Raw genomic sequence first — 19,294 nt, 5'->3', positions numbered from 1 at the left:
AAACATTTGTACAGGTATATGATCTGGAATCCGGCTTAAAGCTTTGGAGATGACTAAAAGTGGTTTACCATGTCCTGCAAGAAGAAATAGTCAATTTATACACATAATAAAAAGGGGAACACATTTTGGTGGAAACAAGGGGAAAAAATATGGACTGTCCTTAATCAAATAATTGAAAACGAATTAGAGTCTTGGAAGGTATGTGTGGCTCCTTGCACATTTAGATACAACAATTCCATATCACACTTTTCATAGTTATTGAAATTATTCTGGCTTTCACCAACTGTGGTGAAATATGTTGGCTTGGTGCAGATTACTACCCCCCCCCCCCGAAATAACAAATTTACAACAAAGCATGTGCAGTGTAGCAAGCTCCAAATACTTACTGTGGATCTAAGTCTAAGGATAGGCCCATGCCCTGTATCAATGTAGTCTTCACTGTAATATCAGCAAAAAAACTAACAAGAACCTTCCCACTTCTATGGTCTTTTACCATTTTAACCAGCTTTTGTGCCATGACTTTGTCAAACAAAGAAGCCCACTAAACTAGGTTTACACTATCAACAACCTAAAAATGTACAATGTACCTATAAAAAGAGACAGGGAAGGCACAAACAAAGGAGCACTACAATTCAAACAAGTACAAGGAACACACAAATCATAAATCTTACTTATTATACTACGTCAGCTACTTTGAATTGGTATCAATTAATGTCAGTATTCTTTGTGAAAGCAGAAAATAAAACATCCAACTGAAAAATCAAATCAATTCTGATGCATAGTAGCCTAGGAAACGAATGTATATCTAACTGAAAGCAAAAGGGGGGACTTATCTGGTCTCCACTAATCAATCTGTCCAAACTTCAGAAATAGCCGAATTCCGGTGCACGTATGGTCCCAAGGAAGCCGGATTGGAGATCATATACCTGTAATAGACATGTAGAAACCTATGATCTTCACTATTTTCACTTCAAGAATCACAAACAGACGAAAACTCACGTGTACCGGCACTCTTCTCCCCCTGTCGTGCTTGCAGTGGCCATCCTCCTGCCCTCCTTGCCTACCTGGTTCTCCCCGCAGCGGTGCCTCGCCAGGCCTGACCTCCCCTGGAAGCTCTTCCCGCAGCTGGTGCAGCCAAAGCGTGTGTGGCCCTCCTCATGGACCTTCTGGTGATTGCGGAGGAATCTGGCTAGCCGGAACGCTTTCCCGCAGTGGTGGCAGATGTGCCTCTTCTTCTGCGTGTGGATGCGCATGTGGTTGCGCAGCGCCATGTAGTTGGAGTACGGCTTGTCGCAGTAGGTGCATGTAAAAGTGCCCGTCTTGTGTGTGTGCTTGTGGTTCAGCAGGCTGCTGGCATGTTTGTAAGAGCAGTTGCAGATGTCACAGCTGTAGGGGCGTTCATCTGGCACAAGGTCAGCCCCATCGATGCTGAGGCTTGAGCTGTTGAGGGAGGCCGAGGACGAAGGGAGCTGCTGAGCAGGGCAGTCATGTGCAGCCAGCTCGTCTGCAGTAGCAAAACCCTCGCAGCACCCATCACACTCGTAATCCATTTGAGCAACAGCTCCTGCAGCCCCCTTGCAGAGCTGTGCAGAGTGGTGGGTGGTCAGCTGTTTTTGGGTACGGAATCCTTTGCCACATTCCTGGCAAGTGTGCTTCTTGAGGGCAAAATGAAGACGCAGATGGTTTTTCATGGCCAGGCGGTTGGGGTAAGTGGAGTTGCAGACATTGCAGTGATACTCGCCAATTTTGTGAAGATTCTTGTGATTGGCCAAGCTGCCTGCATGACGATAGCTCCGTCCGCACTCATCACAGGCGAAGGGTCTTCGTCCCCCTTCTTGTAGATCAAAATTCTGAGCCCTTGAAGTACCAGCCTCTGAGTAGGGTTGCTTGAAGCCTTGTTGTTGTTGTCCATACTTGACTTCCCCCATGCCAGGGTTCTGGGATTTGGACGATTCTCCTCTCATGGCCTGCATGCCAGAGGGTCCTCCTTGATACCTCCCATTGCCTAGTTTTGCGAGCTGGGCGTGAGCCTTTGCTCTGTGTTCTTCATGGAGCCGAAGATGGTTTTCCAGCTGCTTCTGGATCTTGAAGGCCTTCCCACACTCCTCACACTTGTGCCTGTAAAAGAAAGTGAGGACCAAATTAAAAGATGGGTAAGGAACTGGTAAACACTCCTTGCGCCTATTCCACGATCTGCCAGCCATTCAACTCGCTCCTGACATCATGAATGGACAGCCAACTGGCTGAACGGGCACTATCTACGTTTAGTAATGATGATAAAAGCACATTTGGGTAAGGTTATTTACCATTCAAGTAAAGCCATCGTTTCGGAATCGGGTGCCACTTGGGGACCGCTTCTCCCTGTGCCAGCGGCAGCCTTGCTGTAGCAAGCCAATAAAGGGAAATCACCAGTCAGAAATACATTTTACGTTTAGAATGGATTCAAAGATGTCATGGCCTGGCCATTTCTTGGGTTCCCTAGGGTTGCTTAAGGGGTGTTTTGTTTTTAATTAGCTTTACAGATTGGACTGTAGCACAGAGTAGACTCTTACATTCAATGACAATGTTGTTCATTTTCCAGCTGTGCCGCTGTACAGTGAGGGAAAAGCGGTGTGTTTTCTTCAACAAAATTGAATGGCTATTTTTTTTACATCGATGCAGAGGCCCGATAGGAAAATTGATTATTCTTACTCATATCTAGTATTATTACAATAAAAAATAATGCATCTCATTATTTCAGAGAAAATACAGACCAATCCATGAAGGTACTGTACAATCCTGATTTTAGTGTAAAATGTCTTATTAATGTCAATTTGAAATTTGGACCAAATTCAAGCAATGCAAACAGATCTTATGGTATTAATAGGCCCACAAAGACAAACAAGTCTCAATGGGGAAAAGCATCAGACAAAAGCTTACCTTTTTAAATCAAAGTGGGTCCTCTGGTGGTTCTTAAGGGCCAGCAGGTTGTAGTAGCGCTTCTGGCAGACAAGGCATCTGAAGACTCCGGTCTTGTGAGATTTCTTGTGGTTGAGCAGGGAGCAAGGGTGCCTGTAGCCCCTGCCACACTGGTCACATTTGTGGGGTCGATCCTCCGAATCTGGCATCTGTTGTCTACGGTCCTGTCCTCCCATATCACGACTGCCCCCAGGTCCTCCAACTCCGCCGCCACTAACTCCATCTCCGCCAGTCATCCCTTTAGCTCCATTCAATCCTTCTTTGCTCAGCACTCCTCCTCTTCCCTTTCCAGGACACAGGTGAGTGATCAGGTGATGGCGATCAGCAAAGAACATGCCACAGTCAACGCAAATGTGATTCCTCCCATCACCATCCATTTTGCCATTAGTATTTGTAGGATCGGCCCCCATGCTCTGCACTGCTGCATCGGACCTTTGTGGCCCATGAATCAGTTGGTGGTTTAACAGGTCTTGCTTTCTGGAGAAGCTCTGGCCACAGGTGCTGCAGATAATCCGCCAATCTGCCTCACCGTTAGGAGAAAGCGCTGAAGTCCCAGGCCCTGTGGGATTGTTAGCATGGCTGCGCAGATGGCTCCTCAGGGCCCTGAGGCTGGCATAATGGTTCCCACACACCGAGCACTGGTACACTTCACCATCATCTTCATCTTCTTTATTCATCCTTTTCCCCCCTCCTTGGGCATGGGACTGAGAACCATACTGAGAGCGCTGTCCATTGCTCTCTTTCACATTTCCTCCACCTGAAGGGAGAGCAGCGCCTCCAGGACTGTTGTAGCTACTCATGTTTCCCATGAATCCATTGGACATCCCCTGGTTCTGTCGCCGTTGGGGGCACATGTGAGACTTGATGCCAGAGATGTCCCCATACATTTCTCCACAGTCAGTGCACATATGTCTATCAGCCTGGCGGTGGTTCTGGGGAAGAGGGGAGTGCCCAGAGTTGCTCTGGGCAAGGGAGCCATCAAATCGATCATGGAACTCCAGTGAATCCAAACCACTGCTGTGGCCACCATCAGGTACAAAGTGAGCAGCGTCACCAAGATTTCCAGGGAGGGAGATAGGGGTGGTTGCGCCGCTCCCCTCCTGCACATAACTATTCTGAGAGTCAAGTGTCAGGGGTTCCGAGGAGAGCCAGTCGCCTTCAGTGTTGATGGATGATTGGTTGGATGTTCTTCCCTTATGGCTGCGGAGGTGGCTATGCAAGGCAGCCAAATGCGGATACTGCTTGCAGCAGATGGTGCACTGGTAGAGGCCAGTCTGGTGGGAGCGCTTGTGGTTGACCAGGCTTCCAGCATGGCGGTAGCTTTTCCCACAATCCTGACACTTGAAACGACGTTCACCATCATCAGAAGAAGATTGCGCTCTCTCTCCAGATGGAGATGGGTTAGAGTTAGAGCCAATCCCATCAGTGTTCAGGATACCATCCTGACCATGGGAGCCTGGGTGGGGGTCATGGGTCAGGTAATGAACTTTGAGACTCTCCAGGTCAGGATGCCCAGCCCCACAGTATGCACAAGTGTAAATGGGGTTATTGACAGGAGGGCCAAGCATTGGGTCAAAGGGGCCACGTTTATCATTTGGCAAATGAGGAAGCGGCAGAGGGTCACCCAGGGCAGGTGTGTATGCTGGGGAGCGGACCGCGCTGAGATTGTGTGCCATTATCCCAGGGAAACTACGGGCAAGACCCAGTGAAGAGGAGGCTGCATTATGCAATAAGATGTGCTCCTGGAAGTCACTCTTGTTGGGCAAAGCTACCTGGCACAGGTGGCAGAAGCAGTTAGACGCATCATCGGTTTGGGGAGCAGACGGACGCTGATCAGTCACAGAATCATGTATGTTGTTGTTAACCATCGATGCTCCAGGAGTCTTAAACTTTGAGTGGGTTCGCTCATGGCCGTTGAGAGCAGCCAGGTTGTTGAACTGCTTGTAACAGATGGTGCACTTGAACGCCCCCTCCTGGTGACATTTCTTGTGATTAACCAGGCTGCCATGGTGGCGGTAGGTCCTATCACACTGATCGCATTTGAATGGGCGATCCCAGGCATCATCAGTTACAGGTGACTTCTTATGATCATCTGGGTCATGTGACATCACACCATGACCCATTCCACTATTGTTCAGGTGACTGCGGGCAAAGCCATCAGACAGGTCCTGTGCAAGACCATAGTTCCTCTCATCATGTCCGTCTTCAGTGCCTTCGTCACCGCCATCTTCCTCTGCCTGGGCACTGCTTGGGGATAGTGTGTGGATACGGAGGTGGTTCTTCAGAGCCACAGCATTGGGCAGGGTTCTGGTGCAGACTGGGCACTGAAAGGAACCCACTTCATGGGATTTCTTATGGTTGGCCAGGCTGCCAGCATGCTTATAGATGCGGCCACATTGCTCACACTCAAACCTGCCATTCTCTTCTTGCTGGTAGTGAGCCTTCATGTGTTCTAACAGACTAGGGGTACTGGGGCAAACCATATCACACTCTTTACAGGGGAAACCCTTGACACGGCTCATATCATGCATTGCCATAGTAGGCGTATACATTTAAGGAAGGGGAAATCAAGTCTCAAGATATCAACAAAGCAGACAAGGGGAAAAAAAGAGAGTCTTAGCTCTTGGATTCTGTGGTGTCAGCCATTTTCTTCCCGGAGCTGAAGAAAGCCTTCTTTCAGCCATTCAATGCCACCTTGTCAGGGCAGCACCGGAAGGATCTGGACACGGAGCAGGCAATGGAAGAGCACTGTTGAAATAGGAAAAAGGGGGCATTTAATCATTTAGAAGAGGCTCAAACCAGAAACGACTAGACATACTGTACATCTAGCCATTTGCACAGTCAATGTGGAAAGGTTATCTATTCTATACTGTAAGTAATATGACAAAGAACACCTTCATTAGAATAATAATGGTCTGGCAAAAGCAAACACAGGCTACAAATCCCCCACATCAGACATTCAGACCAATTAATTGTTCCCAACATTGTAACGCTACCTATCAAGGGTGCTGGGCAGGGTAAATCTCGCACACCTACATGTAAGAGCAGGAACACACACAGGATTTTTTACTGTTCGCCAGCCGAGAGTAATTTGCACTTCTTATCAGTGTCGGCAGACAATCTCTTTGTGTACACAGAGCAAAAACCTCGAAGTCATCAGCCACAAAGCCTTAAAATACTACAAACCAGAAGAAGGCAGTAGCGTTGTTTGGCAATGCATGTCTGTGTGTGTTGCTTAGTTTATGGACTAGATTCCAATGTTAGCTAGCTAGCTGCGCTGATGTTGCTATTTCGTAGAATGCCCTTGTTGATACTAGCCAGATGGCCACAGCTAGATAACTACCTAACAAGATGAAACAATTAAATTCACTCTCCATAATCCCATACGGCCAGTGCCAGCCCATAGCCAAATGTTTAGCTAACCAGCGCAACATAGCTAGCTAGCTCAGGACACTGTATTAACCCGGCAGCTAAAACAGGAAGCCGTTTCATGGAAAATAATCCTTTGTGATTCAATTAGAATATCAATACTATCTATACTGGTTAGCTAGCGTGGGGGAAGTATTGTGTTGTGTGCATTGCATCTGTGTACTTATCTAGCTACCATCCCATAGCCTACATTGCAAATGAAGTGTGACTGGCTCATCCATGGATGTAGAGAAATTGCAATTTTTTGCCCTTTTTGTTATCTCTCCTGTTGACTCCCCCATGTGGGGGTTCGTGCTCTCTGATTGGCTCAAAATCAAGTCAAATTTTATTGGTCACATACCAGTGTTTATAGCAGATGTTATTGCGGGTCTAGTGAAAAGCTTGTGCTTCTAGTTCCGACAGCGCAGCAATATCCAACAAGTAATTCACAACATATACCCAATACACACAAATCTAAGTAAAGGAATGGAATTAAGACAATATAAATATATGGACAAGCAGTCAGAGCAGCATAGACTAAGATACAGTATAATAGTATAGAATACAGTCTATACATGAGATGAGTAATGCAAGATATGTAAAAATTATTAAAGTGACATTATTAAAGTGACCAATGACTTCAAGTCTGTATATAGACAGCAGCCTTTGTGTGCTAGTGATGGCTATTTAACAGTCTGATGGCAATCACTACTCTGGACAGCTCTGTCTTAGAATACGTGGACAACTACAAATACCTAGGTGTCTGGTTAGACTGTAAACTCTCCTTCCAGACCCACATCAAACATCTCCAATCCAAAGTTAAATTTAGAATTCACTTCCTATTTCGCAACAAAGCATCCTTCACTCATGCTGCCAAACATACCCTTGTAAAACTGACCATCCTACCAATCCTCAACTTCGGCGATGTCATTTACAAAACAGTCTATCACAGTGCCATCCGTTTTGTCACCAAAGCCCCATATACTACCCACCATTGCGACCTGTACGCTCTCGTTGGCTGGCCCTCGCTTCATACTCGTCGCCAAACCCATTGGCTCCATGTCATCTACAAGACCCTGCTCGGTAAAGTCTCCCTTTATCTCAGCTTGCTGGTCACCATAGCATCACCCACCTGTAGAACACACTCCAGCAGGTATATCTCTTGTCAGCCCCAAAACCAATTCTTTCTTTGGCCGCCTCTCCTTCCAGTTCTCTGCTGGCAATGACTGGAACGAACTACAAAAATCTCTGAAACTGGAAACACTTATATCCCTCACTAGCTTTAAGCACCAGCTGTCAGAGCAGCTCACAGATTACTGCACCTGTACATAGCCCATCTATAATTTATCCCGCTATTTCTGAAACTATCTGCCGCCATTGTCGCAACCCCTATTACCAGCCTGTTCAACCTCTCTTTCATATCGTCTGAGATCCCCAAGGATTGGAAAGCTGCCGCAGTCATCCCCCTCTTCAAAGGGGGAGACACCCTGGACCCAAACTGTTACAGACCTATATCCATCCTGCCCTGCCTATCTAAGGTCTTCGAAAGCCAAGTCAACAAACAGGTCACTGACCATCTCGAATCCCACCGTACCTTCTCCGCTGTGCAATCTGGTTTCCGAGCCGGTCACGGGTGCACCTCAGCCACACTCAAGGTACTAAACGATATCATAACCGCCATCGATAAAAGACAGTACTGTGCAGCCGTCTTCATCGACCTCGCCAAGGCTTTCGACTCTGTCAATCACCATATTCTTATCGGCAGACTCTACAGCCTCGGTTTTTCGGATGACTGCCTTGCCTGGTTCACCAATTACTTTGCAGACAGAGTTCAGTGTGTGAAATCGGAGGGCATGCTGTCCGGTCCTCTGGCAGTCTCTATGGGGGTGCCACAGGGTTCAATTCTCGGGCCGACTCTTTTCTCTGTGTATATCAATGATGTTGCTCTTGCTGCGGGCGATTCCCTGATCCACCTCTACGCAGACGACACCATTCTATATACTTTCGGCCCGTCATTGGACACTGTGCTATCTAACCTCCAAACGAGCTTCAATGCTATACAGCACTCCTTCCGTGGCCTCCAACTGCTCTTAAATGCGAGTAAAACCAAATGTATGCTTTTCAACCGATCGCTGCCTGCACCCGCATGCCCGACTAGCATCACCACCCTGGATGGTTCCGACCTTGAATATGTGGACATCTATAAGTACCTAGGTGTCTGGCTAGACTGCAAACTCTCCTTCCAGACCCACATCAAACATCTCCAATCGAAAATCAAATCAAGAGTCGGCTTTCTATTCCGCAACAAAGCCTCCTTCACTCACGCTGCCAAGCTTACCCTAGTTAAACTGACTATCCTACCGATCCTCGACTTCGGCGATGTCATCTACAAAATGGCTTCCAACACTCTACTCAGCAAACTGGATGCAGTCTATCACAGTGCCATCCGTTTTGTCACTAAAGCACCTTATACTAACCACCACTGCGACTTGTATGCTCTAGTCGGCTGGCCCTCACTACATATTTGTCGCCAGACCCACTGGCTCCAGGTCATCTACAAGTCCATGCTAGGTAAAGCTCCGCCTTATCTCAGTTCACTGGTCACGATGGCAACACCCATCCGTAGCACGCGCTCCAGCAGGTGTATCTCACTGATCATCCCTAAAGCCAACACATCATTTGGCCGCCTTTCGTTCCAGTACTCTGCTGCCTGTGACTGGAACGAATTGCAAAAATCGCTGAAGTTGGAGACTTTTATCTCCCTCACCAACTTCAAACATCAGCTATCCGAGCAGCTAACCGATCGCTGCAGCTGTACATAGTCTATAGGAAAATAGCCCACCCATTTTCACCTACCTCATTCCCACTGTTTTTTATACTGTTTTTATTTATTTATTTTTCTGCTCTTTTGCACACCAATATCTCTACCTGTACATGACCTGATCATTTATCACTCCAGTGTTAATCTGCAAAACTGTATTATTCGCCTACCTCCTCATGCCTTTTGCACACATTGTATATAGACTGCCCATTTTTTTTTCTACTGTGTTATTGACTTGTTAATTGTTTATTCCATGTGTAACTCTGTGTTGTCTGTTCACACTGCTATGCTTTTATCTTGGCCAGGTCGCAGTTGCAAATGAGAACTTGTTCTCAACTAGCCTACCTGGTTAAATAAAGGTGAAAAAAAAATAAAAAATAATAAAAAAATCCCAAACAACTACCCCTTTACCTACTGTATTTATTTTATTTATTTAGCTTTTTATTTATTTTGCTCCTTTGCACCCCATTATTTTTATTTCTACTTTGCACATTCTTCTACTGCAAATCTACCATTCCAGTGTTTTACTTGCTATATTGTATCTACTTTGCCACCATGGCCTTTTTTTTGTCTTTACCTCCCTTATCTCACCTCATTTGCTCACATCATATATAGACTTGTTTCTACTGTATGTTTGTTTTACTCCATGTGTAACTCTGTGTTATTGAATGTGTCAAACTGCTTTGCTTTATCTTGGCCAGGTCGCAATTGTAAATGAGAACTTGTTCAATGCCTCTTCAGCCTTTTCAGTGTCCGCCGAGGAACTTAAAACTTTCCACTTTCTCCACTGTCCCGTCGATGTGGATAGGGGGTGCTCGATCATCTGTTTCCTGAAGTCCACAATCATATCCTTTATTTTGTTTACGTTGAGTGAGAGGTTCTTTTCCTGGCACCACACTCCGAGTGCCCTCACCTCCCCCCTGTAGGTTGTCTCGTCGTTGTTGGTAATCAAGCATACTACTGTTGTGTCGTCTGCAAACTTGATGATTGAATTGGAGGTGTGCCTGGCCACGCAGTCATGGGTGAACAGAGTACAGGAGGGGGATGAGTATGTACCCTTGTGGGGCCCCAGTGTTGAGAACCAGCAAAGTGGAAGTGTTGTTTCCTACCTTCACCACCTGGGGGCAGCCCGTCAGGAAGTCCAGGACCCAAATGCACAAGGTGGGGTTCAGACCCAGGGCCTCGAGCTTGGAGGGTGTTATGGTGTTGAATGCTGAGCTATAGTAAATGAACAGCATTCTTATATAGCTATTCCTCTTGTTCGGATGGGATAGGGCAGTGTGATGGCGATTGCATCGTCTATGGACCTATGGGGGCGGTAGGCAAATCTAAGTGGGTCTAGGGTGACAGGTAAGGTGGAGGTGATATGATCCTTGACTAGTCTCTCAAAGCACTTCATGACGACAGAAGTGAGTGCAATGGGGCGATAGTCATTTAGTTCAGTTACCTTTGCATTCTTGGGTACAGGAACAATGGTGGCCATCTTGAAGCATGTGGGGACAGCAGACTGGGATAGGGAGATTGAATATGTCCATAAACACACCAGCTAGCTGGTCTGCGCATGCTCTGAGGATGCAGCTTGGGATGACATCTGGGCTTAGCAGCCTTGCGAGGGTTAATGTCTTACTCACGTCAGCCACGGACCCTGCCACATGCATCTCCTGTCTGAGCCGTTGAATTGTGACTCCACTTTGTTTCTATACTGAAGTTTTGCCTGTTTGATTCCCTTACAGAGGGAATGACTACTGTTTGTGTTCTGTCATATTCCCAGTCACCTTGCCATAGTTAAATGCGGTGGTTCGTGCTTTCAGTGTTGTGCAAATGCTGCCATCTAGCCACGTTTCCTGGTTGGGGTAGGTTTTAAAGTTGTTGGCCACTGACGAGCATTGGATTCTACAAGTAGAAACGGCAGGTCCGTCGCTACCGGGTCAGCATGCAGCAGGTACCGCTTTTGTTCTAGTAAGAGAAGGAACCGCCTCTCACTGTGGTACCTACCTATCGGCAGTTTGATTCTCTGCATTTCATGCTTAATGGTCCTGAAATTTAGGTTTTGTCCAGAAACAATGATCCAATCCCAAATTGGCCCCTATACACTTGTGGAGATCTGTTTGGATAGGTGTACTGTAAGTAACATGGCAATAGCTCCACTTTGGCCTGATAGACCAGGAGGAAGTTTCACCATATTTCTTATGCCAATCAAATCTTCTCAGATCTCCACAAGTGCATTGGGATTGGGCCAACCCCTAGCCCCATTTCCCCTAGACCAGGGTCACACGCCTACAGGGTCCAGAGGCTGCTGGTTCTTTCCTACCTGATAATTACACACAGTGTCCCAGGTCAAAATCAGTCCCTTAGAGGGAAACAATGGCTTTGAAGGTCCAGAGCTTAGTTTGAGGTACTGGACCCAGTACTGCTGCTTTTGTAAATTATTCCCTTTAATCAGGGACTGATTTTGACCATGTGTATGCAATGAATTATCAGGTCGAACAGAAAACCAGCAGTAGTCCTGACCCCAAAGTTACATTTTTTTATATCACTGCCCTAGACACAGATCTAAGAGGCAATATCTACCAAGAGATTGCCATATTTCCTCCACCTGTTCAATCCTCTCAGTTATAATAATAATAATAATAATAATAAATGCCATTTAGCAGACGCTTTTATCCAAAGCGACTTACAGTCATGTGTGCATACATTCTATGTATGGGTGGTCCCGGGGATCGAACCCACTACCCTGGCGTTACAAGCGCCATGCTCTACCAACTGAGCTACAACCAGTTCACGTGTCCAGGATAGGGGTCGAAAACAGGTGGCCCGCGGGCCAATGGGGGAGGGGGGGCTAAGTTGTGTTCAATTTGCATTGAAAATATTTATGATCCGTCACCCCGACAATCTGCTCCTCCAAAAACACTTCAGCTGAATCTAGTTGCCTACCCCTGATAGGAAGAACAGGCAAAGCGAGAGGCTCCACTCCCATCACTTGGTCCACAGGCGAATACAGCGATAAGCAGACCAAGTAGGGAGTTTTTGTATCAAGATCTATGAGAGTGTGTGGATTTGGTCAACAAAAAATATGATTGCTAATTTGCTAAGTGAGGCTTATTTGATTGAAAAGAAGTTTCATAATGTTTAGGTTGTTACGAATGTAGTGATAACTGAATGACATTGTATCTAGTTGTTTGTTTTGATCACGCATATCTGCCCTCTCATTGGCTAGAACGGTCCCACCTGATCTCCCCCCCTTCACCCACCCACTGACAACTGCCATTGTTAGGGCGGAAACAAGACTCATCATTGTATAGAGTATCTCTTACAGGGCTTTAGAGATTTCAATTCTACCAGGAAGTCAATCATTCTTCTTAAAGCCCTAATGTAGTCTTTGGAATTGTATTTTTAAATCCACCACTGTATGTCTCGAAATCATCAGTCTGATCATGTAGGCGTTGGGAAACAAATTGGACGACTTTTACATACACAGCCCTGAAAGGCTGATTGGGTGGGCTCTAGACCATCCTCATCAGATGAACAGTCATTGGTCTATTATACTCTGATCACATTGTGACATCATGTTGTGGGCCAAAAGTTCCATCCCACCTGAACAGGCTGAAATTCCAGGCCTTTTTTTTTTATATAAACAGCTCTTAAACAAAAGGGGCATTATCACAATTTCTGTGTTATTTTGACCTGCGTGGAAATATAAAAAATTTAAAAAAGGAAAATCTCATCTTCAACTGCACTACCCTTTTAACATTCAACACTTATGCTTTGTGGGGTAAAATACATGATCAGTTCAAAACCTCAAAATATGTTGTCTTACATTTATAGAATGTATTGCTTTATGTTTTGCCAATGTTTGATGAATAATACATTTGTTAAAATTAACCTATATTTTATGCATCCATATGATTTATCATCTTCTGCCAATTGTCGGTGCGGATTCAAAGTCTTAGTATTTAGGCATATGCGCTAAATAAAGGCTTGTGTTGTGACAACTTTTAGACATGGCTTTAGTTTTATTAGATGTGGCACGTTTGCAGCTTGTGTTCGCTTCCAGGCTGTCCAATGTGTCGTGTGCCAAGTTCTTCCTGCAGAATCTTGAGAACCACACACTTATAGTTTTTATATTTACAGCACAAAAGACAATATAAAGGTTTGTGGAATACATCCATTTCATAATTTCACATTGTGAAAAATCAATGTAAGCTCTGTGATATCATCCAAATTTGAGAAGTTGGCCCTAAAATAAGCTAATGCAAGATTGATACACAACATTCAAATAATAATAAAAAAATGGGTCAAATGTCACATTGGTCATTTTCAGTAACATAGGCCTGGTAGTCTAATATAGGCTCAATCCACTATTCTAGAGCCTTCCACCATTCTCCCCCAACCTATATTTGAATAAGGCATCCTATTCCAGAATGGCTTATTGACATAGGCCTACCAGTATTTGTTCCTGTAGTCAAGTGACCTCAACAGAATACACTTTATACCTGCATGGGTTAGTCTTACAGCTCTAATGTTAAAGTATCATAACCTCTGGGAAGGTACCCTGACCAAGGGGCTCTGATGCCAGGCCATCTGGGTGTGCTAGGCTCACCAAGATCTGTATAGCGAAATACCAGATGGGTCTAACGTCACAAAAAGCACTTCCTCTACAGTTTGGGTTGTCTGTCATCTGTGTTTACACTTTGAAGCATATAGACTCAGCAAAACAATCAAATGTCCTCTCACTGTCAACAGTGTTCATTTTCAGCAAACATAGCATTTGTACATATTTGTATGAACAAAACAAGATTCAACAAGATAAACTGAAGAAGTTCCACAGATGTGACTAACAGAAATGGAATAATGTGTCCATGAACAAAGGGGGGCATCAAAATCAAAAGTAACAGTCAGTCTCTGGTGTGGCCACCAGCTGCATTAAGTACTGCAGTGCATATCCTTCTCACCCGATTTGCCAGTACTTGCTGTGAGATGTTACCCCACTCTTCCACCAAGGCTCCTGCAAGTTCCCAGCTGGCCCTCACCATCCGAGCCAACAAGCCCCAGACGTGCTCAATAGGATTGAGATCCGGGCTCTTTGCTGGCCATGGCAGAACACTGACATTCCTGTCTTGCAGGAAATCACGCATAGAACGAACAGTATGGCTGGTGGCATGCTGGAAGGTCATGTCAGGATGAGCCTGCAGGAAGGGTACCACATGAGGGAGGATGTCTTCCCTGTAACGCACAGCATTGAGATTGCCTGCAATGACAACAAGGTCAGTCCGATGATGCTGTGATACACCACCCCAGACCATGACGGACTCTCCACCTCCAAATCGATCCCGCTCCAGAGTACATACAGGCCTCGGTGTAATGTTCATTCCTTCAACAAGAAACACGAATCCGACCATCACATCCTGGTGAGACAAAACCGCAACTCGTCAGTGAAGATAACTTTTTGCCAGTCCTGTGTGATCCAGCGATGGTGGGTTTGTGCCCATTGGCGACGTTGTTGCCAGTGATGTCTGGTGAAGACTTGCCTTACAAAATGCCTACAAGCCCCCAGTCCAGCATCTTTCAGCCTATTGCGGACAGTCTGAGCACTGATGACGGGATTGTGTATTCCTGGTGTAACTCGGGCAGTTGTTATTGCCATCCTGTACCTGTCCCGCAGGTGTGATGTTCGGATGTACCGATCCTGTGCAGGTGTCGTTATACGTGGTCTGCCACAGCGAGGATGATCAGCTGTTCGTCCTGTCTCCCTGGGGAGCCATCTTAGGCGTCTCACAGTAAAGACATTGCAATACTGCCCTGGCTACATCTGCAGCCCTCATGCCTCCTTGCAGCATGCCTAAGGCACGTTCACACAGATGAGCGGGGACATTGGGCATCTTTCTTTTGGTGTTATTCAGAGTCAGTAGAAAGGCCTCTTCTGTGTCCTAAGTTTTCATAACTGTAACCTTAATTGCCTACCATATGTAAGCTGTTAGTGTCTAAATGACCGTGAATTTATGAATTATCTTTGAAAGACAGGGTCCTGAAAAAGGGACGTTTCTTTTTTTGCTGAGTTTATATATTCATTGCTGAGCTGGGCCCAGGTTGGAATAAATGCATATGTCTATTCAAATGATAGCAAGGTGGGAGGGATCTAGATTTATATAGAAACATCCAGCGAGCAAGGCATGAGAATTAAAACCTTGATTGCTTAACTTATGGGATGTAACAACAACAAACATCACAATGGGCCCATGGTGTAAAAAGTGAATTCATAAATCTCTGGCCTGTAGAAGCCAGGCTTTCTGGTTCTCTCTGGGGAGGAAAATGTAATGTGAATGTTCACATTACATGTGAACATTCTGAGATGGCCGCCTCGCTTCGCGTTCCTAGGACACTATGCAGTTTTTTGTTTTTTTACGTGTTATTTCTTACATTAGTACCCCAGGTCATCTTAGGTTTCATTACATACAGTCGAGAAGAACTACTGAATATAAGATCAGCGTCAACTCACCATCAGTACGACCAAGAATATGTTTTCCGCGACGCGGATCCTGTGTTCTGCCTTACAAACAGGACAACGGAATGGATCGCATGCAGCGACCCAAGGAAACGACTCCGAAAAAGAGGGAAACGCGGCGGTGTTCTGGTCAGACTCCGAAAAAGGGCACATCGCGCACCACTTCCCAGTATTCTTCTTGCCAATGTCCAGTCTCTCGACAACAAGGTTGATGAAATCCGAGCAAGGGTGGCATTCCAGAGGGACATCAGAGACTGCAACGTTCTCTGCTTTACGGAAACATGGCTTACTGGAAAGCCGCTATCCAGGGCGGTGCAGCCAACGGGTTTCTCCACGCGTCGCGCGGACAGAAACAAACATCTCTCTGGTAAGAAGAGTGGCGGGGGCGTATGCCTCATGACTAACGGGACATGGTGTGATGAAGGAAACATACAGGAACTCAAATCCTTCTGTTCACCTGATTTAGAATTCCTCACAATCAAATGTAGACCGCATTATCTTCCAAGAGAATTCTCTTCGATTATAATCACAGCCGTATATATCCCCCCCCAAGCAGACACATCGATGGCTCTGAACGAACTTTATTTAACTCTTTGCAAACTGGAAAACATTTATCCGGAGGCTGCATTCATTGTAGCTGGGGATTTTAACAAAGCCAATCTGAAAACAAGACTCCCTAAATTTTATCAGCATATCGATTGCGCAACCAGGGGTGGTAAAACCTTGGATCATTGTTACCAACTTCCGCGACGCATATAAGGCCCTGCCCCGCCCCCCTTTCGGAAAAGCTGACCACGACTCCATTTTGCTGATCCCTGCCTACAGGCAGAAATTAAAACAAGAGGCTCCCACGCTGAGGTCTGTCCAACGCTGGTCAGACCAAGCTGACTCTACACTCCAAGACTGCTTCCATCACGTGGACTGGGACATGTTTCGTATTGCGTCAGATGGGAATATTGACGAATACGCTGATTCGGTGTGCGAGTTCATTAGAACGTGCGTCGAAGATGTCGTTCCCATAGCAACGATAAAAACATTCCCTAACCAGAAACCGTGGATTGATGGCAGCATTCGCGTGAAACTGAAAGCGCGAACCACTGCTTTTGATCAGGGCAAGGTGACTGGTAACATGTCCGAATATAAACAATGCAGCTATTCCTTCCGCAAGGCTATCAAACAAGCTAAGCGTCAGTACAGAGACAAAGTGGAATCTCAATTCAATGGCTCAGACACAAGAGGCATGTGGCAGGGTCTACAGTCAATCACGGACTACAAGATGAAATCCAGCCCAGTCACGGACCAGGATGTCTTGCTCCCAGGCAGACGAAATAACTTTTTTACCCGCTTTGAGGACAATACAGTGCCACTGACACGGCCTGCAACGGAAACATGCGGTCTCTCCTTCACTGCAGCCGAGGTGAGTAAGACATTTAAACGTGTTAACCCTCGCAAGGCTGCAGGCCCAGACGGCATCCCCAGCCGCGCCCTCAGAGCATGCGCAGACCAGCTGGCCGGTGTGTTTACGGACATATTCAATCAATCCCTATACCAGTCTGCTGTTCCCACATGCTTCAAGAGGGCCACCATTGTTCCTGTTCCCAAGAAAGCTAAGGTAACTGAGCTAAACGACTACCGCCCGTAGCACTCACTTCCGTCATCATGAAGTGCTTTGAGAGACTAGTCAAGGACCATATCACCTCCACCCTACCTGACACCCTAGACCCACTCCAATTTGCTTACCGCCCAAATAGGTCCACAGACGATGCAATCTCAACCACACTGCACACTGCCCTAACCCACCTGGACAAGAGGAATACCTATGCGAGAATGCTGTTCATCGACTACAGCTCGGCACTCAACACCATAGTACCCTCCAAGCTCGTCATCAAGCTCGAGACCCTGGGTCTCGACCCCGCCCTGTGCAACTGGGTACTGGACTTCCTGACGGGCCGCCCCAGGTGGTGAGGGTAGGCAACAACATCTCCTCCCCGCTGATCCTCAACACGGGGCCCCACAAGGGTGCGTTCTGAGCCCTCTCCTGCACTCCCTGTTCACCCACGACTGCGTGGCCACGCACGCCTCCAACTCAATCATCAAGTTTGCGGACGACACAACAGTGGTAGGCTTGATTACCAACAACGACGAGACGGCCTACAGGGAGGAGGTGAGGGCCCTCGGAGTGTGGTGTCAGGAAAATAACCTCACACTCAATGTCAACAAAACTAAGGAGATGATTGTGGACTTCAGGAAACAGCAGAGGGAACACCCCCTATCCACATCGATGGAACAGTAGTGGAGAGGGTAGCTAGTTTTAAGTTCCTCGGCATACACATCACAGACAAACTGAATTGGTCCACTCACACTGACAGCGTCGTGAAGAAGGCGCAGCAGCGCCTATTCAACCTCAGGAGGCTGAAGAAATTTGGCTTGTCACCAAAAGCACTCACAAACTTCTACAGATGCACAATCGAGAGCATCCTGGCGGGCTGTATCACCGCCTGGTACGGCAACTGCTCCGCCCTCAACCGTAAGGCTCTCCAGAGGGTAGTGAGGACTGCACAACGCATCACCGGGGGCAAACTACCTGCCCTCCAGGACACCTACACCACCCGTTGTTACAGGAAGGCCATAAAGATCATCAAGGACATCAACCACCCGAACCACTGCCTGTTCACCCCGCTATCATCCAGAAGGCGAGGTCAGTACAGGTGCATCAAAGCTGGGACCGAGAGACTGAAAAACAGCTTCTATCTCAAGGCCATCAGACTGTTAAACAGCCACCACTAACATTGAGTGGCTGCTGCCAACACACTGTCCCAACTCCAGCCATTTTAATAATGGGAATTGATGGGAAATGTAAATATATCACTAGCCACTTTAAACAATGCTACCTTATATAATGTTACTTACCCTACATTATTCATCTCATATGCATATGTATATACTGTACTCTACATCATCGACTGCATCCTTATGTAACACATGTATCACTAGCCACTTTGTTTACTTTGTCTACACACTCATCTCATATGTATATACTGTACTCGATACCATCTACTGTATGCTGCTCTGTACCATCACTCATTCATATATCCTTATGTACATGTTCCTTATCCCCTTACACTGTGTATAAGACAGTAGTTTTGGAATTGTTAGTTAGATTACTTGTTGGTTATCACTGCATTGTCGGAACTAGAAGCACAAGCATTTCGCTACACTCGCATTAACATCTGCTAACCATGTGTATGTGACAAATAAAATTTGATTTGATGATTTGATTTGACTTAAGCTCGATTGGCCATTATCAAACGTGGTGTAAATGATGCAAGTAGGAGAATTATTAATACACAAGAGACAGAAATGGGGAGGTGAAGCATAAACAAGTTTGGAATAATTTGACCTTCACTGACTAATTCCCATTTGAAACTAAATGCAAACAGAAAAATATATATTTACACTGTAACTGTAAAATATAATTAACTAACTAGTGTGCACAAAAGTAGTTAGCCTAGCAAACAAGCTGAACTAATTTGATAGCAGAAGGAAATCAAACTATTTTAAACAGTGAAATCACAAACACCTTTACCGTGCAAAAACGGTTTGCA

At 46.0% G+C, this 19,294-nt stretch overlaps 1 protein-coding gene across 5 annotated transcripts in view; it reads right to left on the bottom strand.

Moving 5' to 3' along the window:
• The window catches only part of LOC124000507 (zinc finger protein 91-like), a 29,314-nt gene that overhangs the window by 8,458 nt on the left and 1,562 nt on the right, over positions 1-19,294 (bottom strand). For 3 of the 5 annotated variants that reach the window (XM_046306909.1, XM_046306912.1, XM_046306913.1), the window contains exons 2-4: positions 2,920-5,706; positions 2,307-2,381; positions 1,000-2,118 (exon numbers count right to left, since the gene is read on the bottom strand). In XM_046306909.1, the coding sequence (XP_046162865.1) occupies positions 1,000-2,118; positions 2,307-2,381; positions 2,920-5,510 (3,785 nt within the window). In that variant the 5' untranslated portion in view covers positions 5,511-5,706. The remainder of the gene's footprint in view (positions 1-999; positions 2,119-2,306; positions 2,382-2,919; positions 5,707-19,294) is intronic. The other 2 variants (XM_046306910.1, XM_046306911.1) reach the window with 2 other exon arrangements.

This window comes from Oncorhynchus gorbuscha, linkage group LG16 (assembly GCF_021184085.1).
Source record: "Oncorhynchus gorbuscha isolate QuinsamMale2020 ecotype Even-year linkage group LG16, OgorEven_v1.0, whole genome shotgun sequence".
Classification (NCBI taxonomy): domain Eukaryota; kingdom Metazoa; phylum Chordata; class Actinopteri; order Salmoniformes; family Salmonidae; genus Oncorhynchus; species Oncorhynchus gorbuscha.
The sequence above is the reverse complement of the archived record's forward strand: the minus strand, read 5'-3'. Positions and strand labels throughout refer to the sequence as shown.